Genomic DNA, 27,722 nt, shown 5'->3' with positions numbered 1-27,722 from the left:
TCAGCACCCCTAATCTTCCTATCCTCTCTGTTAAATATTCTTTATAAATATTCACACACTGTGAGCACTGTGTAAGAATGTACACTGCATGGTGCATTGCGGTGATGTGATGTGCAGTGATGTGCACTGGTGTGCAGTGCTGTGTGATGCTGTGCAGTGCTGTGCAGTGCAGTGCTGTGCGCAGATGTGCGGTGAGGTGCGGTGCTGTGTGATGCTGTGCGGTGCAGTGCAGTGCTTTGTGATGCTGTGTGGTGCGGTGCAGTGCTGTGCACTGATGTGCAGTGCGGTGCAGTGCTGTGTGATGCTGTGTGATGCTGTGCGATGCGGTGCTGTGCGCTGATGTGCGGTGCAGTGCTGTGTGATGCTGTGCGGTGATGTGCAGTGCGGTGCAGTGCTGTGTGATGCTGTGCGGTGCGGTGCAGTGCTGTGCGCGAATGTGCGGAGCGGTGCGGTGCGGTGCGGTGCTGCAGCCGTCGCGGCTGGGCCACGTCCCGGCTTCCCCCCTACGCTCCAGCTGAGCAGGGAAGGGCAGCATCGGGAATTCAGCGGGGCCGGGCGGTGGCACTGCGCAGTCTTTGTGATAGCCGAGGGGAAAGCCGAGTGCCCCTCCCCTGCACTGCCAGAGCGACTGCTATGAACCCTGACACCAATTTCAATTACATTTGAAAGGGACAAAGGTCTCAGAAATCAGTGTAAACGTCCAGGAAAGCGATAGAGTCAGGGTATTTCCATTATTCGTGGTCAGAGCAGGAGCTCAGCCATCACCTGTGCAACGTCACACTAGCTGTAATAAACAAGTAGCATTCTTTATCTCTGGAAGTCTCAAATGTCCTTTTAATGTCTGCAAACTCTTCGAGCCAGTAAAGGATTGTTTTGGGATTAATGTACAGCCTGATTTACCACCACAGTGTACACAACAAAGCAAACATACAAACAACCCATCTGCACACACTGTGTCCTACGGGCTCCTGAGGCTGAGCAAGGAAGGCTCATGTGTCTTCTAGCTAAGGTGCTGGAGGCGGAAGAAAAAGTATTAGGGGGAAAGAAATTATGTTTTTTACAGAAATCTTTCAAGGGAAACTTGCATAAAATAGAATTGAAAAAGTAATGATGAAGTAACAGTGAAACTGGAGATAAGCAGAAAGAACAATTAAATGAAAATGAAACCAAATTAAGTTCTTCTACAAAAGAAGCCTCCAGCGGAAGGAAGCTCCTCTGAGAGCAGACGACTGCAGCACATCTCAACGTGACAAGCAGCTGAGGGTACAATTTGAACTACAGAATGCTTCAGGCTGGGAAAGGACCTCTGGAGATAGCTAGCTTTCCTTTAAAAGCAAGACATTAAATCAAGGACACTGTCAAGCAAAGTGTTGAATATTTCTATTGAGGAAATTTCTGCTACTTCTCTGAGTAATATATTCCAATGTCTAATTGTTTCTAGAATGGATAATATTTGGATAATTTTTTTTTCTTACACCTGGAGATAATTTCCTCTAAAGAAACATATTCAAATTCCCCTTTGTCCTGTGTACCCCAGTGAATCATCCAGGTTTTAGGAGCTGAAGACCTGTTGGTGTCCCAATATAGGTTCTTTCACCCAGCTTGCAAGAGGCTGATCTAACACACAGAATCAAGGTATTTAATTTATTTACAGTCTACCTTGCAAAGAAAGAGATGCTTGGTGGCAAATTCACAAAGCCAGCACCATGACTATCAACATTTTTTTTACATTTTAGCAGACAAAGGCATTAACGCTCATTGGCTACAAGTTACAAAGTTTTTCATATTAATTAATAGTCTTTCTTCTACTGGTTGAATAATTCCCTTGCTTCTTGTGCTGATTAGTCCACATGCCCAGTCTTTCTCTTCTTCTGAGTCAGCAGTTTCCTGGATCGGTGGTCTGTGAAACAGGGGTAACAATCTCCTCATGCCAGAATTACCTTCTACTCAGAGCTGATCGCAGCACAATTGCTGAGCTGTCTTCATTAGTTTTTCCTTACCTTAGGAGTTCTGCCAAATGTCCTTGAGGCCCATAAATTGTATTCTTTGGGTCTGCTATCATACTGATACATTCCTATTCCCAAGCTTTGTTAACCTCTCCCTAGGTCTGAGATGATTGAAATATGCCTAAACCCTAGACCTCAACAAGGCAATTTTACCAACATGTGGTAAAATTTCTCATGTGGTTGGATCTCCCCAACCCTTATTTTCCCCAGGCTTTATAAACGTAGTTCTTCCAAACATGTAACAGGCTCTCCAAACCTGTTGGCCTCTGGACTCTACAATTTTTCAGTCTCCTGAACTGTCCCAGACCAAAATTGAACACAGTAATCCAGTGATAAACTCTGTTTATCATTTTGCGTTACCTCAGAATCCCACCGAGGTTCCCTAAACCCCCACGATGGAAACCAAGACTGCTTCTGAAGCTCAGTGACATGTACGATATGGGTGAAACCTCATCTCAAGGAGAGACCTTCCAACAGCCTCAGACACCAACCAAGCACCGCATTGCTGCCGCTGCGTGCCGGGGCAGCAGCCAGCGCCCAAAACTCAGAAACGCTGTGAGTAGCCCGGGAAGTGAGCTCTCAAAAGCAGGAAAGTGAAAGACATGTTTCCGTTTAAGATTGGGTTTTTCAGGTCACGGTTATTGTCAAAGGTTTCGTTACTGTCAAAGGTTTCGTTTTCAACACCGAGGAGTGGCACTGAGCGGTGCCCGGCGCGGCGCTGCCGCCCTGCCCCGCCAGCCCCGTCCCGGCGAGCCGGGCCCTCACGCACCGCCCCCGCAAGCGAAACCGAAAGCGGCGCCGGTGCTGGGCAGGGCGGGCCGGTGCTGGACAGGGCGGGCCGGGCCGGGCCGGGCCGGGCCGGGCCGGCGGAGGGTTCGCTGAGGGGCCGCGGCCGCGCTGCTCGCCGGGGCCCAGGCGCAGCTCCCACCAGCGGGAGCCCCGAGTGCCGGGCGCCGCCATGGCAGAGGGCACCCGGGACGAGCGGTTCCTTTACATGATCTCCTGCTTCAGGCCGCGGCTGAAGCAGTTCATCCAGGTGCAGCCCGTGCTGGACCGGCTCCCCTCGCTGAGCGCGGAGGACAGGGACAGGGTGCGTGCGGCCGCCCTGCAGCGGGGCGCGGCGGCGGGCGCGGAGGAGCTGCTGCGGGCCGTGGAGCGGGGGCCCCGCGGCTGCGGCTGGATCCGCGAGTTCCTGCAGGCGCTGGAGCACGGCGGCTGCAGCCTGGCCGCCTGCTATGCCAACCCCAGCCTGAGCCAGCTGCCCTCGCCGGCAGAGGAGGCCGAGCACGACCTCTGCGTGCACCTGGTGCAGCTGCTGCACGTCACGCTGGTGGACAGGATGCGCACCGTGCAGGTGGCCGAGAAGTGCCTGCAGATGGGAATCTTCCATGACGAGGACGTGGATCGGGTGAGTCCGGGCACAGGCAGTGCCACAGACACTGGCCAGCCCCAGGGGCTGTGGGGCAGGTAGGAAGCCACAGCTATAAATGGCATAGTAAATGCAAAAATGAAAGGGGAGTTCCCAGACTTGGGGGAAAATAGATAAAGGGTCCAGGTAAGCCGATGAAGACTGTTGACAATGGGCCAGCAGGTGGGATGCCAGCTAAAAGCCTGGCAAAGAAAAATGCCAGGAACACAGGGTTGGACCAAGACAGTGTCTAAGTAGAAGAAATATCCAAGACTTAACTTTACTCACCATTTTGCCACAGACCACAGGCTCAGAAGATCATTGTCTTCTGGCCCTTGAACCATACCAGGAAGTAAAGATGGTCTGTAAAGTCCTAAATAATGCTGAGTTAAAATAAAGCAAGATTTTCCATCCCCTTTTTTCCTATAGGTTTATTAAGGACTATCACATTAGACAGTGATGTGAGCAGAACTACCAGTTGGACAAGAACAAGCATGTGTTAACCTTTGATGAGAATATTGCTCAGTGTTTATTCCACTTGGCTAAGAATTACTTGCCTGGAATGTGAAACCTATTTGAAACTCAAAAAAAACAAAAATCCTGAAACAGTGTTAGAACAAATTAAAATAAAAATTGCCATAGCAAGAAGGGGAAAACTGGTAAATTAAGAGTGTAACTAAATCACATTTGCACTCTGAGCCTTTGCATCCGCTTTTGAGGTAGTTCTTATGCTCCATCTCAGTTAAATGACTGTAAGATACATAATTTTGTGTTGTCACCATCAGGGGGCAGCAATGATCAGATGCACCCTAATTAGAAGGGAGCCAAGCCTGGTAACACAACAGGCAGATGTAGAGGCCTTTTAGGAAGCTGCTGGCTCCATTCCGTGGTAAGAGGTCCTCATGTTCCCCGGGTCACCTTTTTGCTGCTGTTTTTTTGCTGGTATTTCCATGAAACCATTTGATACCTTCACAATCCTGCCAGTTTAAACTCCAGTGGAGTTTAGGCTTTCCTAATGTCTCCCACTTTCCACACACTTCCTTTTAGTCATGTATCTCAGTCAGATGTTCCCACTGCTATGCCTGCCTATTTCCTTGCATCTCGGCATGGGTGATTCTTGAGCCTTGAGAAAATGGCCCTTGAGACTGAACACCTGTCTCAAGCTGCTTTGCTCTTGGGGTTTTGTTCCTCATGTGATCACATGTCAAGTTCTGCTTGTGACAGCCTTGGGACACTGTTCCATAACATCTTTAAGGGCAATAGTTGTTGAGGCTAGAGGCTCAGCTATTGTATTTTTAAGTGGGAGTTGAGATGATGAAGCCAGAGTTTAAGAAGGGAAATGTTCGATTTTATGTATGAAGTCATGTTACAGATTAAGTCTGAGCTTTGGTAAACTGTGTGACACCATTTCTCCTTAATCAAGGTTTCCTATTCCCTGAACCAGTCTGAACACCAATTGTTATTCCACAATACTAAGAATTATTATATAGCACTTACTATTGTAACCATTGCCTAGTACTACCAGTCTCTCCAATTAAGTTCCAGATCTCATAGGTTTTATATATCCTACCCAAAACCATATGGGATGAACATGAGGTTGGACAAAATTGCAATAGTTCTCTTCTGCTGAGTGGCAGGTCCACTTTATATCTTTATTTTTCAGTATGCTTGAATGATAACAGGGAAATGCTTTTGCACGTATACTATTCTTATGAACTTCCTCAGGCCATTTCTAAAATCTGTGTGAGGGTTGTTTCTGGTTTTTTATTTTTGCCAGATCCAGACTGTTACTGACAATCGTGGGAACAGAGATGGTGCAAGGGAGTTACTGAGCAGAATAGTCCAGAAGAAAGATTGGTTCTCTTCTTTTTTGATTGCTCTCCGTGAAACCAAGCATGAAGACCTTGCAGATGATTTAAGTGGAAATACAGGAGGTAATCATCTTATTTCACTGGTACTGATTTGTGGATTTTTAATATCTCTTCTTCTTTTTTTTCTTTTTTTTTTTTTCTGTTGTTCTGTTACTTAAGAAGCAATGCAGGATTCCCACCATATTGTTTTATTGTGACACTGGGACTAATGCTTTTGATTGTCCAGGGATTTCAAAATCAAGTTATGTAATAGCTTGATAGATTTTTAAATACTAATAATCCTTATTAAGCAATATGAGAATTACAACAGCATGGATTTAGTTAAAATTAAACTGAATTTTACTTTTAAAACACACTGGTTTTCAGTGTGATTTTTATAATCATTCATAAAACTTACTCTGAAAATTAATTTGAACAAACAAAACAGACTTTACCTGAATTTCTTCTTCAATACAAATGTTTCCTATACAGAACAGTTTACAAATATGTATGGCATTTTAAAGTACTTTGCATACTTTAAGATATTCATAAGTCTCAAAACATTATAAGATTTACTAAAAATAATGCAATAAACTAGTAAAGTGTTTCATTCCTGTATAATGTTTATAGTACTGTAAAGTTATCCCAGTGCTCCCCTGTATTCTTAAATATAAAAAAGAAAGCAGCCCTAAATAATTTATCCCTTATTTTTAGTCCCAATATGTTTTATAAAATTTTAGAGACTAAATTACTTTAACAGATTTCCCATTTAGCAGCTTCAGCTTGCTCACTTGAGGAGCTCACCAGAACTGTCTCTGTGCTTATAGTTGCTGCATATGGGTCAGAGCATTAAGATTGAGGTAAGAGGGACATGAAGGTGTTTCTTTCAGCTTTGGACAGGAATCAGATGGCATTCTGCATTCTGCCAGACACAGACAGGCAGCTGTGATATTTGAGGATGCAGTTCAGAGATGGTTGAGTGTTGCAGTCCGCAGGACAAAACCAACCAAGTCAGAGTCTCAGAAGATCATTTTGAGTGGAACTCAGGTGCTGGGAATAGCTCAGCAGCTATTGTGATCCTAATTTACATTCTGTGTTGTAGCTGTGTGAGGTTTAAATTTTTGTCTTCACTACTTTGCCATCAGTAAGGTAAACAAAGTAACAAATATACAATTTTTTTTTCATATTTTTATTTTCAATTATTTTCACATTTTGCATTTCTGAATTTTCAGTGTAGTGCAGATTATATAGGGTAAAACTGAAGTTTAATTCAGTTGTTTGATGGATTACTGAATGAATGCATTTATTCCACAATTTCTTTGTAATCTTGGGCGATGTAGGCCCCAAAACAAACTGTGCAGACTAATGTATAAAGCATGAATGGTGTTGCTCTCACCAGAGGATAAGTAATTTTCCATGTACACAGTCCTGTATGTGTGTAGATATGTAAAGTGTGTGGGTGCAGGAGCATGCCCTGACATAAGGTCACAGAGAGGAAACAGCTTCATTTGGCACTGTGATGCTACATTTTGTCATTGCAGCTTGACCCCCTGTGATTTGTTACAGTAAAATACACTGTTATTAGTGAACACCTATGCACAGAAATTCAGAACTTAATAAAAATAAATCTATTAGACTTTTTAAGTTTAAACTCTTAGTAAATATTTATATAAAGGTCAAAATTCCAAACTATAACATTTGAGTCAAGACCAAGACCATAGTTGTACTGTTATGTGCTTGATAAGTACAGGTTAGTTCTGTGTTTTCTGTGCTCCACACTAAAAGAAATGAAGCATTTTATAGAACTGCCTTAGAATTTCTCTATATTTTCTGGGAACAGAGAATAAACAAAATGGGATGGAGCAGACTGCAAACGAAGAAACAGAAGTTACAAGCCAACCAGGATACGTCATAGAGGAGAATTCAAAACAGGAAGAAAATGTGGATGATAGTTTCAGCAGTGAGAACAGTCTGTTGGAAACGTCCATAGAAAAGAGTTCTGTGGTGTCAGGTTTGTCCACTAACTGGTATTTTGATCTGGTACCTGTGTGAATAAATGAGTTTTGAAATATATTTAATAATTTTGATAAAAATATTAATATTATTAGGTTAGTATTTCATTTCACACCCATCCATAGTAGGCTTATACTATCCAATGACAACATTAGGTTAACATTGACAACTCCGTACAGTGTTGACTAAGTTTAAGATAAGAGGAATGTTTTTATACCACTAAAACTTCAGCTGTATTAAGTACTTCTTTCTAGAAGGCTGGAAATACTATATTGAAAAGCATTTTTTTGTTCTGAAAAGTTCTTCAGTGTTGTCCAACAATTAATTTTTCTGTTCATTTTAGGTTTTTTTATTTAAAGAATATTAGACAACCTTTCTCATCTCTCAACCCCTGGTTTCTCATGTCACATACATACTCAGAAGTAAATTTTTAGTAAAAATGTTTAGGAATGGTTGTGGCTTGTTATGCATACAGGTCCACTCTTAAAAACATGCCTTGGGAGTTGATTATGAGCGACAGCAATTACCAGCAGCAATGCCCAAACACAGCTGTGAACCAGTCTTTCAAACATGATTCAGGAACCATGTGTGTTCCAAGTTCACAAGGAGCTCAAATAATAGTTACAGCTAAGGTAGATCCTGTCTGAAATTATACTAGTGGGCTGACTCAACCAAAGGAGTAAGACAGCTAAGGCTGCTCTCTTTTTATCAAATATGAATGGATTTTTTAATGGCTCTGAAAAACTGCAGCCTTTCATTGTGCAACAGTAGTAGCCTATTTCTCATTTCACATGATATTAACAGGATATCACTGCTTTATGGCAAGTAGTGAATTATTAACTACAGCAAAATTATCAACTTGATTTTCCTGGGTTAGAACATAATTTGGCAGTATAAAGAAGAGGTGCCAAATATTTAATGATAATTCAAAATAGATCAGACTGGATTATTCTTTCTGGATAAAGCTAAGGCTCTTATTGAGCCTTCTAAGGGTAGGTTTTCATTGCTGTTAGCCTCATCTTCTGCTTGCCTCTTGTTGGGTTGTGGATTACAGAATATTAGATCTATCAGTTATTAACTTGTTAAGTTAAAAAGTTATTAACTTTTTAGCTAATTGTACCTAAAAAGCTATTGTCTCAGCACAGAACTGAAATTAATAGAGTGGGTATTAGCAGTTTGGGCAGTTGAGCAGATCTGTGCAGTGTAAGTGGGGACAATTGACAGATTCATTGTAAACATGCAGCTCTGAGATGAACCAAAGCAGCAGTGTAGATGCAGGGTAACAAGGGCTGCCAGGAGGCAGTGCTGCTTGGAGATTTCTGCAGAGGAACTGCCTCACATTCAGCCATTCTCAAGTGCAGTAACCTTTGACATCAATGCACTTGTACACTCAGACTTAACAGCACTCCAGTCTTTTTTCATTTCCTATTTCCATCATTGCACATGATTTTGTAAGACTGTAATTTTACACCAGGCAGATTAAAATAGAAATGGAACCCAGATTCTACTTCCAAGTGAGCTGGGAACCCACCTAGTTTGTAATTTGATGCTGTCAAGTGTTGTCAGTTTTGCAGTACACTCCCAGATTCCTTTATGTCTTGAGAAGGGCATATTTCAAGAAGAAGCTTTTCAAGTAATTTGAAATTACTGCCATTTGCCTTGTATCTGGGGCTTTCTCTGACCCTTTTATTTAGGCAGATGAAACAGAGACAGTCAGAAGGTATGAGAGCAGTAAGGCCATAAAAACAAATTGAAATAGATAATTAAGCCTAAGAGATAACTAAAGAAAAATTGAGCATGCAAAAACACAGATAAGAAACTTCACATGGACAAAATTACACAAAAGCAAGGCGAGTAAGTTCTTGAGGTCAGCGAGGTCCACGCTTGGATTAAGTTGCTGCAGTTACCTATATAAACAACAATTTAAACCTTTTTCAAGGCTTGCTTTTCATTGCATTCCATTCCATTGTATCTCTACTTAGTACTCAGTGTAAAGTGAATATCTTCCTGTGAAATCTTCCTGTGAAATTCCAAATTATGATGTGCAAGTAGGACTCTAAGGGAAGATTAGCAAAAATGGTAAAAACAGCTGTTAGAATAATAACTCTTTTATCTTCATTATTTTGTATATGCTTACTGATTTGGGTTTTAAAAATTTATTTTCTTTTTAAAAAATTCAAGTAAGTTGCCACAGTTGGAAAAGGAGAACATTGTTCTGTTCGCCTTTCATTTGGAAGATGAGTATTTTGCATTTCACATCACCACTGATGTTTTCTGTTTGAGAGATTGTTGTATAATGCATGCTGCACATTGTAATTAAGATAATTGTATACAAAACACTTTATGGATTCATATTCTCATGACTTTCAGAAGGTCAGTTTAGATGGGAGACCATATGGAATAGATACACAGAATTTTAATTTTGTCCTCTCTTTCCTATTTTATGTGGATTCCTGGAAAGTGAAAGCAAGAGATAGCAGTGTCGTCTTCATAGCTGGGAGTTCCTACTAATGCTACTAATTAGTTTGTCACAGGTCTTTGAACATGGCTTGTCACTGGTGAGGTTTTCTTCTTCTGCCTTTCTGTTGATTGCATTCATTTGTTAGAAAAACTACTAAAACCTGACTCCTAGTGGTAGCTAAGATAGCTTCATAACTTTACTGAATGCAGACTAGGTTCAATTTCCACCTCGCTCACCAAGACTTTATAGTGTATATTTTAGGCATTCCTTTCTGGGACACTGTAACTTCCACTCAATGCTAAATTCTCATTCACAGAATCTATTTTGCTTTATGAATAATTTTTTGGGGACAATAAGTTGCGAAAAATATGTATATTAAGATGCAGGATATCCTATATTATAATAGGATATTCACTGGAAAGAACCTGATGGAAACACAAGCTCACTAGCTAATTAAGCAAAACATTGGTCAACACTATTATTCCGACTGATTCCATCTGCACACTGTGGGCTCAGTTGCAGAGTGCTGTCGGCAGGCTGATAGCTCAGAGTGATGCTGTTTGCAGCAGATTTTCCCGCAGAAGTGGGCGTCTCTCTCCTTAGATACTAGAGGGAGTGAGTTTTGGGAAGGGCAGCTTTATGAACGGTGCTGGCGGCCCCAGACGAGCGCGTGTTAGGCGTGCATGGCCCGGCAGAGGGCGAGCGGAGCGCGGCGACCTCCGCAGCGGAGCCGCCGAGCGGCTGCGCCCGCGGCATCGGGGCGGCCGCTTCTGCTCCGCACGAGTCAATAGCTCATCGCTGCTTCTGTTTACTTGGGATTCAGTAGCTCATCACTGCTTCTATTTACTCGGGAACTACGGTTTGCGCTTTTCATGTTATACGAAGAAACATAAAAAAAAAAAAAAAAAAAAAAAAAAAACAAGAACAAAGAACAAACCAGAACAAACAAAGTTCTGGTTTGGTTTTTGTTCTGCTACAGATGTAGCTCTCGTGGCTTACAGAGTAAAAGGGAATATTCAGTTTGCCAGCAACTTTTTTTTGGCTTTTCACCTTTCTGAAAAGAAACAGTAAAATAGGACTAAGGGGGATTTTGCAGGAGATGATGTCTGGAACCCCTGGTTTTAGGCAATAAATCATGATCCATAGCGCCTTCCCTCTGCCGTGCTTTAGATATTAATCTTCCACTCCATATTTTCTTCCATAAGAAAATGAATTATGTTTTTAATTTTTTTTAATCTTTACCAAAAATAGAGAAAATTAGATCTCAGCCATCCCCACCTGACATTCATCTAACCTACTTTAGCAACTTAGGGAGAGAGCAAACAATATGCATTTGCCATTGATATTTGTACAGCAAATATATTATGATACATTTCTTTGTGTTTTTCATTTAGAGTCAGATGTCTCCATAGGAGATGGAAGTGTCAGTTACTTGAATGAAAACCTGGAACAGAGCTGCACAACCAGTGATTCAGGTACATTTCCCTTCTGTTATTATTTAGTAATTGCAAAGTAAGCTCTGGGAGAAGTACTTTGTGAGTGGGTTAAAACAAAACCCAGTGGAGGGCTTTCTTTCACTGTAAACTCTAGTTCACTGTGTTTAGATGTCAGACTTACTCTTACTTTGTTGGAAAACAAATGCCATTTTTAATGGTCTGGACCTAAGTCCTAGCCCCAAAACAGTTGATTCACTGAGATCATCTGAACAGGGCTCTAGACATCATCATTGTACAAACTGATAAGTGAGGCAGAATGATGAAATCACATAGGCTGAAGAGACTAGAAGTCATCCAGTGCAGTCACCTGGATAGATATTCATAATGCTGCCACCCAGACGTGTTTCTTTTGCTCTCAGAGAGGAGCTAGATTGTGCCTGGCCCCCACATAGGGTGAGAGGGAATAGGAATGTTTTAGAGGCAACGAAAGGTGAGTGGAAGTATCTTCTGGGTACCTGCAGAACAATAATGAAGGTCCACTTTGGACCCAAGTACTTTAGTAGCCTTATTTGTAAAAGCAGCCTAAACAATTGGGGTTCCTATCTGAAGATCTTTGTGAATCTCCCATGTAACATATGTGCATGTTCTAAATACAGCTTTAAACTAGATATTGGACTGCATTTAAATGATGCTTAGTAGACAGGTATTATCTTGCTATGTATGAAGTCTGACCCAAACTATACACTGCTATTGTAGAAGACATCCCAGTATTTTTTTTGTCTTTTTTTTTTTTCAAACCTCAGGCAAAACAAACTGGGAGTTGTCCACCATGGTGATCAGCCTGTTTACTTATATAGAATTCAAGAACTACTTTTTGGAATCTAGCCTTTATAACATTTGTGCTGTGACTATGTCTTGTACAAGGACTACAAAAAATCTGAACACCTTTCAAGCCAACTGGACCTAATAAACCTAGTATTACATCATAAAGGTCACTGTAAATATTATATATACTATGCCTGCAAAGTGTTTATTAGAAATACTTTTTAAATAGTTTCAAGCTTTTAAAGTATTAAAATCCACATATTTTGTAAGTACGCAGAAAATTCAGGCTTGCTCAGATCTAAATTGCTACACTACAGCTAAGATTTTAGTTTGTTTGTTGCTAACTCCAAAGAATTTACTTTGCACTTCTTTAGCAACTGAGGACACTTATCAGTCACATTGTATTTTTTTACTCACTCTGTCACATGGAATGTCTGGGCATGGGAACTTCTCTGTTCTGTGGACAGGCAGGCACACTGTATCAGTTGCTCAGGCTGAGCCAGGCTCATGGCATTTGGCAGCACGTATGTATGTATGGCCTCCTCCTTTAGATTCCTGAAGTGTCTCTCAGTAAGCAAATTGGACATTTGCTGTGTCCAGTAATCCAGAAAAAAACCCCAAACACTGCAGTTTTGTGAAGAATGGAGAACAGATTTTTTTTCACAGTGTTTACTTGCTATATGTTCTGTATACATATGGCTTTTAAAAACAACTAGTTTAGAAGTTTTTAAAAACATCCATGCTTTTTAGTCGTGTCTAGTAAACTCAGTGAGAGCAATAATGAGGAAAAAAATGCAAGAAGATGCAGATGCACTATTAATGGATTTTATAATTTGAAATTTTGCAGTAAGGCTGTTGTATTAAAAGTTCAGATGGTGTCATTACACAGTGACATGATTTGGATTTTATTGCAAAGAATCATGTGGATTCAGCTGCATTTTTATGGGCAAGGTTCATTACACATTTTATAAAATTGTGAAGGTAGGACAATAGAATAATTATCGTGTTCCTTTTAGCCCAGAGCAGCAATTCACGTGAGCCTTGTATGAAGGCAGACGACTTCCCTAATGTTATAATGTGCATGATGAAAAATCTTTAAGTATTTAATTCTTTAATCTGTGAAAAGATTCCTGTATTAGCCTTTATCTAAACAAGGGCTGAAGAAGCTAGGAGAGAGCTAAGTTAAATATTTTGCAGGCCTGGACTGTTAATTGAGGATGTTAAGGAACTGAAATTTAACCAAACAGATGGGTGATAAAGTGCTACTTTCAATATGATTGAGCTATTGAATTTAGCCAACCAGAAAGCAAACAATGTTCTTCCTCAAAAGAGAGTAGTAGAAGTCAGATAAGTATCAGCAAGTACTCTCTGGTGCAAATGTCCCTGTGTCCAGGTAGCACTGCACTCATACTAAAAGGCAAAACAAGCAAAAAACACTTTAGAATGGCATTCAGATGTTTCCATCAGCAGTGTTTTATCAAGCTTCATTACTTTTTGTTAGTTTAATTTTATTTAATGGAATCAGGAATGCTAGAAAAATATGCTTACTTTGTGTGTAATGTATCAGTGATGATAAAATCCTCATGATTCTGCATTGAATGATATCATCAGGAAACAAAACTAGGGTTTTTCTCCCCTCATATTTAATCTAGTACAATGAATTTGTGCATTTTCTTCACTGAAGGCAGTTAATACTTGAAGAGTGATCTAAACTTATTAGTAGGACAAAAACCCCACGAAAACTCAATTGAAATAAATCCTTCTGATAATAAGATATATATACATAAGTTCTGACTCCCTAAATATATGTAAACTCAAGAGACTTGATATGCTTTTCTTACTGCTCAAAATAATTCAACAGTATTTTTCTTTCGCTTTTACATTTAGAACATTGTTTGTTTCTTTTGCAAGCCATATTCTGAACTCTACCATTGCACTTCCAATAAGAGATGGAAGTCTTTGGCCTTAGGTGGCAGATGTATATGGCTTTCTAATGAACATCCAATTGCATTATGTATGTGTCAGCTAAGAAGCAATGTAATCTACCATGAGTAGGTGTGATACATTCTGCAGTTAGCTCCATCTTGTATGGCCAATTGAATTTTCTTATCTATTTGGTCTTTATAACTCCCTTGACCATTTTTAAGTGTTCCATGTCTTCTTTTCTTTCTATGTCTCCATTTTTCATTCTCTGGGAAGTATTTAAAAAGATAACTCCCTTGTAACCGAATAAATTTCAGTATTGGTGAAGGAGAATGTCACAGAAGCTTGGCTAGGTTATAAATACTGCAGCTCCAAACACAGCCTTTGTTGGTCCCAGTGCTACTGAACTGTATTATTTGAATTTATACCTAATAGCAGTCATTTCAATATAAATGAGTGAAACTGTACTGTGGCTTAGTCCACCTGTCCTGAGTGGTGACTGAATGGAAGCAGTTCCGATCCAGAGTTGCACAGGTCCTCAGAGCAGCATTGGCTATACTAGTGTGCTGTTTCTATTCAGAAGATGCTTCTGATAGTAAATGAATATTTTTCCCTTTGACATTTTTTCACTCCTCTGATGCATGTTCTGTGCCTCCTGTTTAAAACTTATATTTTGTTGTACCCTTAGATGAAGATGAAGTGGAGAGGAGAGCCTCACCTGAGCCAGATCTGACCCTGAGAGATTACCAGATGGAAGTGGCAAAGCCAGCATTGAATGGGGAGAATATTATAATATGTCTCCCTACAGGCAGTGGTAAAACCAGAGTGGCAGTTTACATTACCAAAGATCACTTGGATAAGAAGAAAAGAGCATCAGAGCCTGGAAAAGTCATAGTACTTGTTAATAAGGTAAGTTGGTCCATTTTTTAAAGAATAGTATTTTTCAAACATCATGCATTTTTAATAAATACATTGTAAAATTAATATAAACACAATTCTCAGCTTCTCCAGGTGTATTGTGTTTAAAGACACACAGATCTTGACTATCATATCCATTGCACCATCAACCTTGTGCAAGCACAAATTATGTTAGTGTACCCCAGTGCAAGTGCAAATTTAGATGTGCTGTAATCACATTTTTGGGAAAAGTACAATTTCATTTTGTAATGAATTTTGAAAAATAAAAATACTTTTCACATTCTGTGTTTCAATTTATTCATGAAGGCACCCTAATGAGTCTCACAGTAGTTAAGGAATGTTTTGTCAGATTTTCTGATAATTGCTGTGATTTTTGCAGTTAAATTTAGCACATATAAATTAATCTTCTATTGTAATATTAAAATATAGAAATACATTAAAGAATTTTATTGTAATTATAAACAGTATCCATATCCTCTTATAAGATAAATGTGAAAGCACTTTATTAGCTCAGTTAAATGGCCAGAGCATGCATGGTTTGTTCATTCTTTCAAAGGCTCAGTTAAGCCAAAGTTCTTGGGACAAAAGGTTTCACAGGAGAAGTTGCAGGTGGGAAATTGGTTTGGGGATTTTTGCTGCTTAATTTTATTTTGTTCATCTAACAGCATTTGTGGCAAACAGGCATGTATTTTTAAACTTGTGTTTATTATGTTTTAAATTATTTGAAAACTTTTGTTCAGGTTCCACTGGTAGAACAGCATTTAAAAAGAGAATTTAGTCCATTCCTGAAGCGTTGGTATCAGGTTATTGGTTTAAGTGGTGATTCTCAGCTGAAAATCTCATTTCCTGAAGTTGTCAGAAGAAATGATGTCATCATCAGTACAGCACAGATCCTTGAGAATTCACTTTTAAATGGATCCAAGGAAGATGAAGAAAGTGTCCACTTATCAGGCAAGTATTTTATTCTGAAATTTTTACAGAGGGTATAAAAGTATATCTCTGTTCTGGAAAATTGCAGAGTAAAAATGTGCCACATTCAGTAGGATATTTTTTCAATTTACTAATTTTATAAATACAAGCTGTAGCCAAAATCAGATCTCAATTACTAAGCATGCAGGCCAAAATTAGACTCTGTAGTTTGTTTGTACTAAATACTTGTTATGCTTCCTATTTTATCTAAATAAATTCTTAAGCACAACTTTGTGCAAATGCAGTTGTACTAGTTCCACTTTACAAGATTGGTAGAGCATTGAGTCATATCACATAGAAGCCATATACAGGATGAGAAAAAAACTATTAAAACTCAAATGCACTTGGTAATTTGAGAAGTACAGTGAAGCACAAGATAAAAGCCAATCTGTTGTTAAAGTTATATTCTTTAAACTCTTGTAATTTTGCTAATATGATATGATGGCTTATAACTCTGAGCTCAGCAGATATAATGGCTTCCTACAACACATGAAGGAAGTTGAAGAAAGCAAAAGATAAAGAAGGCAAGACTGTTTTCTCAGAATACTGAAGTGGCAGGTATCTCTGGGAGATCAGAAAGGAAATGCTATTATCTGTCAGTGAGGCACAAATAGAACAGCCCATGAGGTTAGTTCCTGGGCCTGGGCTGCAGTGACCTTCTTCTGTGAGATGTTAGCTTCTCCCTCTATTTGCCTGCAAACAACTCCTTTTCAGATGGTGAAGGATGTAGGGGAGAGCTGTGATATTCAAAATAATGGCCCTGCGATAAAAGTATTGGTCTGGGTGTCACAGAGACAGCAGAGAAACCTGAGGGGTTGGTCTGTGTCTATCAGTGCCTAGTTCTGACTGAGGTACTGCTTGATCCAAGTTGATGCCTGCAGAGCCACTTGGGTGCCTGGAAATTGCATTGCCTCCTTCAGAATGCCTTGTTATTAACCTAGGCAGAGTACCAGCAATTTTCTTATACTTATTTCCTCTCCACTATATCTAAGTTAATAAACTTTCCTACATCTGAATCATTTTGGAATGCTTTATGGAGGCATCTGAACATTTCTACTGGAACTGCTGGCCTATTTCAAATTGGGCTGAGTCCCAGCCAGATTGTGTAATGAAGTGGGTTGAATGGGTTTCACACTTTGTGAAGTTTCCTTCATAAGGAGCTATATTTTTTCCAGAACTCAGGCTGCCCTGCACCTCGGGATTTTTTTTCCATGCTATTACACCTGTGCTAGTAGGTCCAGCTGGACCGAAGCCAAGCAAGCATGAACACAGCCAGCTCCATTTCTATGGCTGTGACTTGGTTAACTCTCAGCCTTTATAAATCATCCTAATTAGTTACAAGTTTTTTTCCAGATATCTATACATACTTTTTTCATCTGTTTCCAGAGGTCTGCGTTACACATAACATGGAATTCCAGCCTCAGTGAAATGGAGGAGGCTCTCTTAATTGCATTTTATCAAATGTTTACTCTCTTTACCAATGGCTGAAATCACTGTATGGAGTTTTTAAAAGCTGTGTATCACTTCCTTAGTAGAAGAAACACCTCCCTTCTGGTAGGTTAGTTTCTACACAAGTAGTTATAGAGTATGCATGATGGAGATGATGGTCAAAATCAAAGGGAGTAAGTTCATGTTAGCAGAATAACTGAGAAACTACCATCACTGCTTCTAAAATCTTGCAATGTGTAAAAATCTTGAAAATAAATAAGAATTTAGATTTGAAACTACATCACTCCTGTCCAAACTGACTTCCTGAACTGTGAGGGCAATCAGCTTTCCCCAGTGACATGGAACACTGGCTTACTTTCCCAGCAGAAGTATTTAATGTAGCCTTTTCCATATAACTTCCCTTGTTTAGTCTCTGTCTTTCTTTAGGTTCTAAATCAGCTGAGACTGATTTAGCTCTCAGTTAATTTCCAACTTCTGCTGCCACTTGAAAACTGACTGGTAGTGGTGCAACAATTTGATCACATCAATACGTTTACACACCAATGTGTAAACAAGACCATGGAAATTGTCCACATAAAAAAATATGAGTTTAACCCTGATCATTTCAGTGATCTTCTTTACAGTCGTATCCCCAAACTGTCTTCAAATTGTTGGAAACAATGTAAAATTAGTTACTGGCCAGCTACAGAAGGAGTGGGAACTCCATATACCAGTTTTGCTGCTAGAGAAACGGAAAAATGTTCTTGAATCTTTCATCTCAGAACCTTGAAATATATGTCACTGGCTGCATGTTCAGAAAGATTAAAGATATATTTTCTATATATTTTGAGAAATTTGAAACAAAAATGAATTTTATTTTTCTTTGTTGTATATGCATGTTGTTTGCATGTGAATGTACTCTGACCAAAAAGCACATAATACCTGTCTGAATTTCCATTGGTTTCCTCCGCTACGAAAGAGAGATGAGTGGTTGTGCTCCCACTAATCTGTTTGTTCTTCCCAGTAACACATCCATAAAGTAATATAAATCTTTTAACTGGACACTAGCAGGGAGGAAATCTCTGTGTTGCTACAAAATGGAAGCATATTTTGACCACAGCAAACCTTTCAAGAATGTCTGAAAGGCTTCTAACATATTATGTATCTTCTCAAAAGCAAACAATATGTAGTTTGTCAGACACAGTTATGGATATAAAAGATAGTATTGAGTTCAGCTATGATACATTCTTACCACTGGTAAGATATGAAAAATTGTTCTCTGAAATTCTTTATATAATCAGATTGTTTCTGCAAAAATATAAAATCTTTTTTTCCATTACATGAAATGTAAAACTACTTGGCACATCAGGACTGTAGCAAAGGTTCCAAAGTCCATTAAATATATTCAGCATCCATCTGCGTCTTCCTCCAGTACTTCAATTTCCTAGTACATTAGCTCTCAGACAAACTGATGGGTTCTTTTCAACACCATCCTTACCTGTTACAAGATTTAGTCACACAAATGCTGCATTTGAAATAGAATTATTCATTTAGGAGTCTTTTTTTTTTCCAGATTTTTCCCTCATCATCATCGATGAGTGTCATCACACTCAAAAGGAAGGTGTCTACAATAATATAATGAGACGTTACTTAAAAGAAAAGATGAAAAACAGGAAGCTGGCAAAAGAAAACAAACCACTGATCCCACAGCCTCAAATTCTGGGACTTACAGCCTCACCTGGTGTAGGAGGTGCAACATCCTACTCAAAAGCTGAAGAGCATATTCTGAAAGTAAATAGCCCTAACACTTACAAACCATCAAAAGGATATTGTCTCGTTCAAGTAAAACTTTTGAAATCAGTTTTAGGCTCCAAATAGACAATCTGATTTTTTTTTCTTTTGTACATGGAAGTTCAGCTCATAACCATTAAAAAATAATGGAAATCCCTATACAAATAAAGGTTACTTTGCAGGAGAAGTAGGGTTACTGAAAAGGGAAGATAAATGATTGCCTCACTTGAAAAAAATTCCCAAGTTGAGATCAGAGACAGGAAATCCACAATGTAGTACAATTTTATGGTTACTAAAAGTCTTATTGTTCCATTGATGGCTTATAATTTACTGTGTATTCCTAAATACTAGAGACATAATGTATTTTATATCTGTATTTATAGAGTGACTAAGATGAGCATTTTTGTGTCAAAAAATGTAAAACAATGTTGAATACTTAAACAAAGCAGAAACCACTTGTGAGATACAGGTAGCATACAAATGTGTTTTGTTTTTTTCAGTTAGAGTTACTCATTGAGGTTGCATGAACACCTGACTAAAGATAGTCTGTTAAATTCTATACTTAAAGAAACTATATTTTACTTGAAATTAAATGGTTTTGCATTAGTAATAGAAAACTATAATTTAGCCCAGTACTGCAGTGAAAGCTCCTGACCAGTAAATTCTGTTCTAGTCTCCTGACTAGAACAGCAGCGTGATACTGAATAAGTGAGACCTACAAGAATGTTTTATGCTGTATTGAAGTAGAAAGAATTGCAAAGAATTTTGACACAAAAACTTGCTGGCAATGGAAAAAGCAGAAAATTCCTTTTCATCAGCTCTGAATTCCTAGTGACAGGATTCTGGGATTTGTATCTGAAGATTAATCTGAATCTGTAATCTGAATATGCAAACTGATATATAGAACTACCACTGAAGACATTAAAAGATCATCTGTCAGTCTTCCTTTACTGTTTTCTCTGCTCAGAATAATGTTAAGGTTTCCCTTATTACTTAATGACATACACATATTTTCTCCTTGGAAAACGTCAAAAGCAGAAAAGTCCAGTTCAGTTGTGCACTTAGCACAGAAATTCTCTCTATGTCTTCCTGTTCCAGGAAAGATTATCTCAAATTATTTTCTACTCTTATAACAGCTCTTACTTTTATAATTAATCCCTAGTATTTATTTTCTTTTTTTCTATTTTGCCATTATTTTTATATTTTGTGCTCCAAAATCTATTCTTCCAAAGTCCTGATGATATATTTTCCTTCTCAAAATACTTGGTTTGCATGCTGATCTACAATTTTTTTTCCTGTATGCAAGGATCACTTCTGGCCTAAAAAGTAACTTGTGCAGTTTATCTCAAATGTTTTTCAAAGACTTGGACTTTCTTGTGCTGATACTGCCTTTATCCAATTTTTGTGGGAAGAAAGTCAAGTTATATAAACTTCGATATCTAAATAAGAAGCTCTTTTGCATTAATTCAGTTTTCATGTGAAATAACTCATTCAACATTAAATAAATAACATTTTGTTTTCTCCCAGATCTGTGCTAATCTTGATGCATGTAGAATTATGACTGTTGAAGAGCATGCCTCCCAGCTAAAGAATCAGGTGAAGGAACCATCTAAGAAGACTGTGATTGCAGATGACAAGAAAAGGGTATTTTTTTTTAAAAAATCAGTATTAAAGTTGTATTTCCCTTTAAAAATATCTTGTACAGTATCAAAAACTTTTGCTTAATACTCTTTTTCTATAGACTTTTGATGATCCAGAGTACTAATTTCAATATTGTTGCTTGCCTGTTTCAAAAAGCATCAGTAAAGTCAAATAGAACTAAAATTTACTTATATCAGTTATATTTTGAGTTATCTGGTCAAAAGGCCTTCTAAAGTTGAAATTTGTATTAAAGTGATTATATTATATTCCTTTTTTTTTCAAGTGCTATTTCACAGTATAATTTTTGTAATATTCTGAACTGTATATTTCCATATCACTAAACACACTTAACAGCCTTACTTCTTTAATTTAAGTTTTAAAATATTATTCAGTGTGGTACTAGCCAATGTTTTTGTTGCCAGAAGATGCTTGCTTACTTTGCCTGATCAATTTATTTCTAGGATCCATTTAAAGAGAAAATTACTGAGATCATGACAGAAATACAAAACTATTGCCAGCTTCACCCAAAGCCTGAGTTTGGAACTCAGACATATGAACAGTGGGTGATCAGAGAAGAGAAAAGAGGTAACTGCATAGCAAATATACCCCAGCTTTGGATTTCATTGTGTCATTCTATACTAAGACTTTTTTTGTATTTTTGTTCCCTTCTAGCTGCAAAAGAAGAAAAACGCAGGGAACGTGTCTGTGCAGAGCACTTGAAGAAATACAATGATGCTCTCCAGATAAATGACACCATCCGAATGGTGGATGCCTACAATCTCCTAAATAACTTTTATAAAGAGGAGAAAAATAAGAAGACAGTAAGGAGTGATGATGATGATGATGATGATGATAAACCAGCAGTATCAAAACAGGATGAAACAGATGAATTTCTAATAGGTTTATTTCATGGTGAGTTTGAAATACATTGTGATATTTAATATTTGAAATCCGTAATTCTGCACTAACATGGTTTGCGTGGGCCCATTAGTTATTGGATCCTAGACTGCTGTGTTGTTTATTATCACAGTACCTTGATAGCACACTTCATACATTTTTGAATCCATTAAACATCATAGTGGGATCATGTCATAATATGTAATAATGGTTTTTGCTGCCAGTAAGTAAAAAATGTTTTCTGCTTTTGTCCAGTGAAGTGTCCCTGAGGACACTCTTAACAGATACATAAAATACATATTTCAGTAGATACTCTTGGGGGGCAAAAGGTTGAGCAAATGGAATACAAAAGTAATGAAATAATGAGTTCTTAACCAACCCTTTCTGCCAAGGTTTGTTTGTCTACATACTAAGAGAGGAAAGTGCTGACTTTGAGTTAGTTTCAGGAAAAGAACATTTAGTTAGTGAATTAAACAAAAGATAAAACTGCAAAGACCAAAGTTAGTTGCTTTTTTTCAGATCAGTCACCTTGGAACTAGGATTCATTCATGATTTTTTTTTACTCAGTTTTTTCCTTTACTGCCTTTGCAATGAGAAAGAGCTAGACAAGTTTGCGCCCATCATCCATGGCTCTTGGGTGGTGCAAGCAAAAATAGATTATACTGCAGAGTGTGACCCAGCTTCATGTATCCAATGAACTACAAATTTTTCTCACTGTCATTGAGAAATGAAAAAAAAGAATGAAAACTATAGGTTAGATAATGTCAGCATGGTTTTAATGACTCTTCATACATGTCTATTCCCCCTTGTTTAGATTTTCAGTAGTGAGCTGTTGCTGACAACCAAAAATTTAAACCAACTAAAAATGAAACTCATTGTCATTAGTATAATTTCTGGTTGCTTTTATTTCTGCAGGTAAATGAAGTCCAAAGAACCTGTCAATGAAAAATAAATTCCATTTTGCTAGAATTTCACCACTGAAAGTGCTAGGAGTAATAGAAGAAAATCTAAAATTTCTCAGCTTTAGGAGAGATTTTCATCTTCTGTGATAACCAAAAGATATTCATCTTTGGGTGATAACCACCCTGGGGCCCTTAGTGTAGGTTTAAATAAGGTGGAAAATTGTGGGAGTTTGTTACATTTATCTACTTTTTGTATGCGTTTCTATTATTGATTACATTCTAAAATATGAATAAGACTAGTCATAAAGTCGCTGTCTAGGTGGAGTAGCAGTTTATGGTACATTTAGTATGATTGCCTTGGATTAGGTACACTGCAATAGTCTGCACGGGGTCATGGCATCAGATTGTAATAACACACACAGTCCCTGCCTTGAAGTGTTCTTGTGTTTGATAATCATCTGATAATGACACAGGTTTTTAAATATTGGCAGTTTTTTAAAAAATTTAAACACATGAGGGATCCTCCCTCCTTCTGGTCAATAGAGCCAGCTGAAAAGAGTCATTCATTTGACAGTTCACTGTGTGCATAGAAACATCCTAGAGCTCCAATATCAATAACATGCCCATGCTGATGTCTATTGTACTGCATGTTTCTAGTGAGGATTCCTACTTTAATGCATGTCTCATGGACAATTTATATCTAAATTTATAAAAACATTACCAGCTCTGAGGCTGTGCATATTAATCTCTTTCTCCTTGTAAGACTTTTTTCTGTGATTTAAAAAACGTTTTGTAAATATTAAAAGCTGTGATTTAGCTCTTCATTACAGTGCATTTGACTCTATACCAACTTTGTATAGGTGGGTTTTTTCTTTTAGCTTATTCTCACCATGAAATATAGGCAAAGTGTATGATGTTGATTTATTTTGGCTGATTAGTGTGTTTTTAGTGACTATAAACTCATTTCAGAAATAATTGATATGCCACAGTTCTTCAAACTGAGTGTGAATTAACCATGCTGGGAGAATTATATAGAAAGTTGTTCTTTGCTTTATGGGTTTTGGGGTTCATTTTGTTTCTAACTGTTGTTTTACATGGTTACATTTTCTTAATTTACATGTGTTCTTTTTAAAGCAAAAAAGAAACAGCTGAAAGAGTTGACTAGAAAGCCAGAAAATGAAAATGAGAAGCTAATGAAGTTGAGAAATACTTTAATGGAGGAGTTCACAAAGACTGAGGAACCTCGAGGAATCATTTTCACAAAGACTCGTCTAAGTGCCTTTGCTCTTTTCCAGTGGATTAAGGACAACCCAAAATTTGAAGAAGTGGGAATTAAGGCCCATTATCTTATCGGCTCTGGACATAAGAGTGAAATGAAGCCCATGACTCAGGTATTGAACCATGCATGTCAACATTACTTCTTGTACATGATTTTGGAAAACAGCTTGTCTTAGTACTAGGCCAGTGAACTGAAGTTCAGAGCCCAGAGTTCTGGTTTCATACCTGCCAGCAACTTATCTTCATAAAAATATGTGAATAATAATGTTGGAATAATTTTATTTCCACAAGTAACAAGTCTTTTTGGTTTTGGATTCTGTGGCAAAAGGAGTAGGCAGCATCCGGTGCCTAGAGAAGTGTATAGTCAAAAAGTTGTAGCAGGGCATGGGAAGCAAGAGTAAACAAAATGGAAAGAGCAAAAATGCAATTAAATGAGTTTAGGCTTATCAGGAAAACTGTAATTCATGTTATTTTTTAGCTGCTGAATTGAAAAATAAAACTACGAATGTGATTATTCCTGTCTTTTGGTAGTATCATTGCTTAATTCAAATTACACCAATTTATATGCATGCTTCACACTGACACATAACCATTGAAAGAAAACTTGCCAAAATTGATGCCAAAAATATTACAATTGATCACTTAGTTGTGTCCATCTTGTACCATTACACTGATTTCATACACCACATCTCTCTGGTGATTTATACTTGCATTTAAGACATTTTCAAATCAAAGTACTTCACATCTCTTCTGTTCTGGTCTTTACTTCCCATACCAGCATTTAAGCAAAAATGGTGTATTTTGCTGCTGGGCAGAGTCCATTTTCTTCTGCTGTGCTGAGTTTCAGGGAAAAAAGCTCTCTCAAAAAGTTTTCTCCAAAAGTTGCTTGAGTTCTATCAAACTTGGAATTTAATTTCTGTGGCACATTGCACAAACAAAACAATAGCATTTTGAAAGTGAATATAACAAATAACAAGTTTCTGTTCCTCTGCTCAAGCTGGTGACAAACACCCAGTTGATTCAGAAGTCTGTGATTTAGATATTTTTTTTTAAATGTATCATTGTTGTTCTTTTTGGTGCTACCCAGATCACCATAGTTATGGTCTCCATTTATTATGGGGAATTTTAAGTGCTTTAGAACTAGAGCTGGAAGTCTGTATTTTAATCAGAAATTACTGAAGTGATAGAAATCCCATCTTATGAGTAAGTACTTAAAAAATTTGAAAACAATAGAACAACTATGTTAGCAAATCTTCTAGTGCCTGTGACATTGGCTACAAACTTCCAAGCCCAATTACCATAAAAGGGTTGGCTTCTGCTCCCTCCTCCCTCAAAATACGGTGCTGAACTCCTGTTATATTCAATAGGAACTCCTTTTGCAAGATGCTTAAATGCTGTTGTTAAAGCCACTTGATGTTTGGCACTCAGCTCAGAAATGATGGGACTGTAATTCCTGAAACTCGTTAATTAGAAGAAACTGGTAACAGAAACTAATACCGAAAGTTAATTTGATGATTTTAATTTACAGAATGAGCAAAGGGAAGTAATTGATAAATTTCGATGTGGAAATGTAAATTTGCTAATTGCTACTACTGTAGCTGAGGAAGGCCTGGACATCAAAGAGTGTAACATCGTTATTCGCTATGGCCTTGTCACCAATGAAATTGCCATGGTGCAGGTATGAGTTTTCTGCATACATAACTTATTTTAATAATGCTTTTCTTTTTGCAGTGGAGAAATGGTGAATCATACACCTGACATTTGGAAATAATTTTTAAATACTTGAATGCTAAAAGAGAAACTGTTCTTGCAATAAGGTTAATTTCCAATTTCCATCCTCAGTCTGTATGCAGTATAAAATTTGCCTCTCTCTGGTGTAGCATCTGTTCAAAGTTCTACACAAACATTAAGTTCTTTTAGTAGAAGAGATACCTGAATATGGTCATCAGACCAGTTGATACAGGGGGCATTTGTACCACCAGTGTATGGACACCACACCATCATCAGCTAAAGAGAGATTATTATATATCAGAATACCAGTTCGATACATGCTCTCATTTAACTTGTGAACACAAATATTTTTATATTTAGTATTTAAATGCATGCTTATATTTTGGCAACAAAATATCATTTTGGCATTGCAAAACATGCTAATCACAAATCTCCTGAACAGTTCTCACAAGTATCATGGATGATACTGCAGAAATAGTATGTGTTATTTACTGATTCTTTATCTGAGTTAAAGTGAAAAAGATGCACTTTGGGGATAGTGCATATGGAATAGTGCATGTCTTCCATTACAAAACTAGGAAAAATTGTTGTGTGATGTAATAGGGAGTATTGTGGTGTTTATTTTTGTGTTCCTTGCAAATTGTAGGCTCGTGGTAGAGCTCGAGCTGATGAAAGCACTTATGCTCTTGTTGCTTCAAGTGGCTCGGGGGCTGTTGAACGTGAAAATGTTAATATTTTTCGTGAGAAAATGATGTATAAGGCCATTCAGCGTGTCCAGAAGATGCCACAGGAAGAGTATTTAAATAAGGTATTCCCTGCAACTCTACACTTACCCTTTAAAGAAAACTGATTTATATTGTATGAAATACTTTCTATTTGAAATCTACTTAGAGGACAATAACTTCAAATAATACTAGTTACTACATATGGCTTTGAATTCTTTTGCCAATATTTGTTTTGTAATCTGTTTTCTTGTCCTTTAGAAAAGCCTGGTTTTCTGTTGGTAAGGGGAAAACACACAAGCAAGGGAAAATTGACTAGAAGTCATGTTGACAGTGAACTCAGTAAAATAACTGAGAAAGAAAACTCTAACTGTCATTCCAGCAGAATGTTACAGTGCTCTTACTGATCTGTTTCTAGATTCAGAGTTTCCAGTTGCAAAGTATAGTGGAAAAACAAATGAAGGTGATGAGAGATCAGCGCAAGACATACAAGAAAAATCCTTCACTAATAAAATTCTTATGCAAAAATTGCTCCAAGTTGATATGTTCTGGAGAAGATATACAAGTTATTGAAGACATGCATCATGTTAGTGTGAAAAAAGATTTCCAGTAAGTGGTTATGAACTACTTTATCTCTTTCAGGCAGAAACAGATTTTCTTTTCATCGAGGCTGTAACAGGGCCTGTAACCCTCTAGGCCCTGTGAGAAAAAAATAGATTGTTCCAATATTGTTGGGTCCTAGGCTCTATGGAGTTTACAGTTAAGGAGCTTGAACAAAATGTTTGTTCTTATTCCTGTTTTCAAAGTGAATTGAGTTTAAGACTTCAAAAAAAGATGCAGCTTCTTTGGTACTATTAACTAGGTCACTTACTGTGTAGTATGGTATGTATTCCTTTCTGCACAGGCTAATAGTAATCTTCAGGATCAAGTATTCCCTAAATAAATGATTGAAGAATGTATGCATACTCTGCAGGTCTGGGTAGTCAGAACCAAATGATTCTGTTAAGGGTTAAGGTTGAACTACAGGGAATAAAAAGAAAACCTTTAATTTTCAGGTATTATTTCGTTGACAGTTCCATGGCACCTGAAAAAAACAAGCTAGTTCTGTCTGTTGTTAGAACAAGAGCCTGCTGCTCCCACTTTAAAGTGTGTGAGGGCAGGTGCTGCTCCTGAAATGCAATGAAGAGGGACATGCAGTACATGTGTATTTCATCATTACTTGGAACATGAAGCATGACCTTGCATTTTCTCAGTCAGGGAGTCTATGACTTTTTAGGTTTCATATCTGATTTCAGCAATCTTAGTCACTGTTTCTATATGTCTGTGTGTAGCATGGAATGACCAATGGATTCTGATGGGTGCTGTCTGTTTTTCAGAAGTCTTTATCATATAAGAGAAAATAAAACACTGCAAGATAAGCATGCTGATTACCAGACAAATGGGGAAATTATATGCAAAGACTGTGGGCAGGTGAGGAACATCTTATTTTCATACTCTTCTTGCTGTCTGTATTTGTTTCTGTA

The 27,722-nt window shown here is 38.0% G+C and overlaps 1 protein-coding gene across 4 annotated transcripts in view; it reads left to right on the top strand.

Annotated features, from left to right (window-relative positions):
- The first annotated feature begins 2,881 nt into the window (after positions 1 to 2,881).
- Positions 2,882 to 27,722, top strand: part of IFIH1 (interferon induced with helicase C domain 1) — a 34,201-nt gene continuing 9,360 nt past the window's right edge. Inside the window, exons 1-15 of one of the 4 annotated variants that reach the window (XM_068195678.1) lie at positions 2,882 to 3,414; positions 5,192 to 5,348; positions 7,105 to 7,275; positions 11,133 to 11,213; positions 14,611 to 14,831; positions 15,581 to 15,791; positions 18,811 to 19,028; positions 20,556 to 20,672; positions 21,131 to 21,254; positions 21,342 to 21,581; positions 23,603 to 23,859; positions 25,275 to 25,424; positions 26,124 to 26,285; positions 26,618 to 26,808; positions 27,579 to 27,665. In XM_068195678.1, coding sequence (XP_068051779.1) covers positions 2,965 to 3,414; positions 5,192 to 5,348; positions 7,105 to 7,275; positions 11,133 to 11,213; positions 14,611 to 14,831; positions 15,581 to 15,791; positions 18,811 to 19,028; positions 20,556 to 20,672; positions 21,131 to 21,254; positions 21,342 to 21,581; positions 23,603 to 23,859; positions 25,275 to 25,424; positions 26,124 to 26,285; positions 26,618 to 26,808; positions 27,579 to 27,665 — 2,837 coding nt within the window. In that variant the 5' untranslated portion in view covers positions 2,882 to 2,964. Of the gene's footprint in view, positions 3,415 to 5,191; positions 5,349 to 7,104; positions 7,276 to 11,132; positions 11,214 to 14,610; positions 14,832 to 15,580; positions 15,792 to 18,810; positions 19,029 to 20,555; positions 20,673 to 21,130; positions 21,255 to 21,341; positions 21,582 to 23,602; positions 23,860 to 25,274; positions 25,425 to 26,123; positions 26,286 to 26,617; positions 26,809 to 27,575; positions 27,670 to 27,722 lie in introns of all 4 variants that reach the window. The other 3 variants (XM_068195677.1, XM_068195676.1, XM_068195675.1) reach the window with 3 other exon arrangements.

This window comes from Anomalospiza imberbis, chromosome 7, assembly GCF_031753505.1.
Source record: "Anomalospiza imberbis isolate Cuckoo-Finch-1a 21T00152 chromosome 7, ASM3175350v1, whole genome shotgun sequence".
Taxonomy (NCBI): Eukaryota; Metazoa; Chordata; class Aves; order Passeriformes; family Viduidae; genus Anomalospiza; species Anomalospiza imberbis.
Note: the sequence above shows the minus strand (reverse complement) of the source record. Positions and strands in the feature narration are given on the sequence as shown.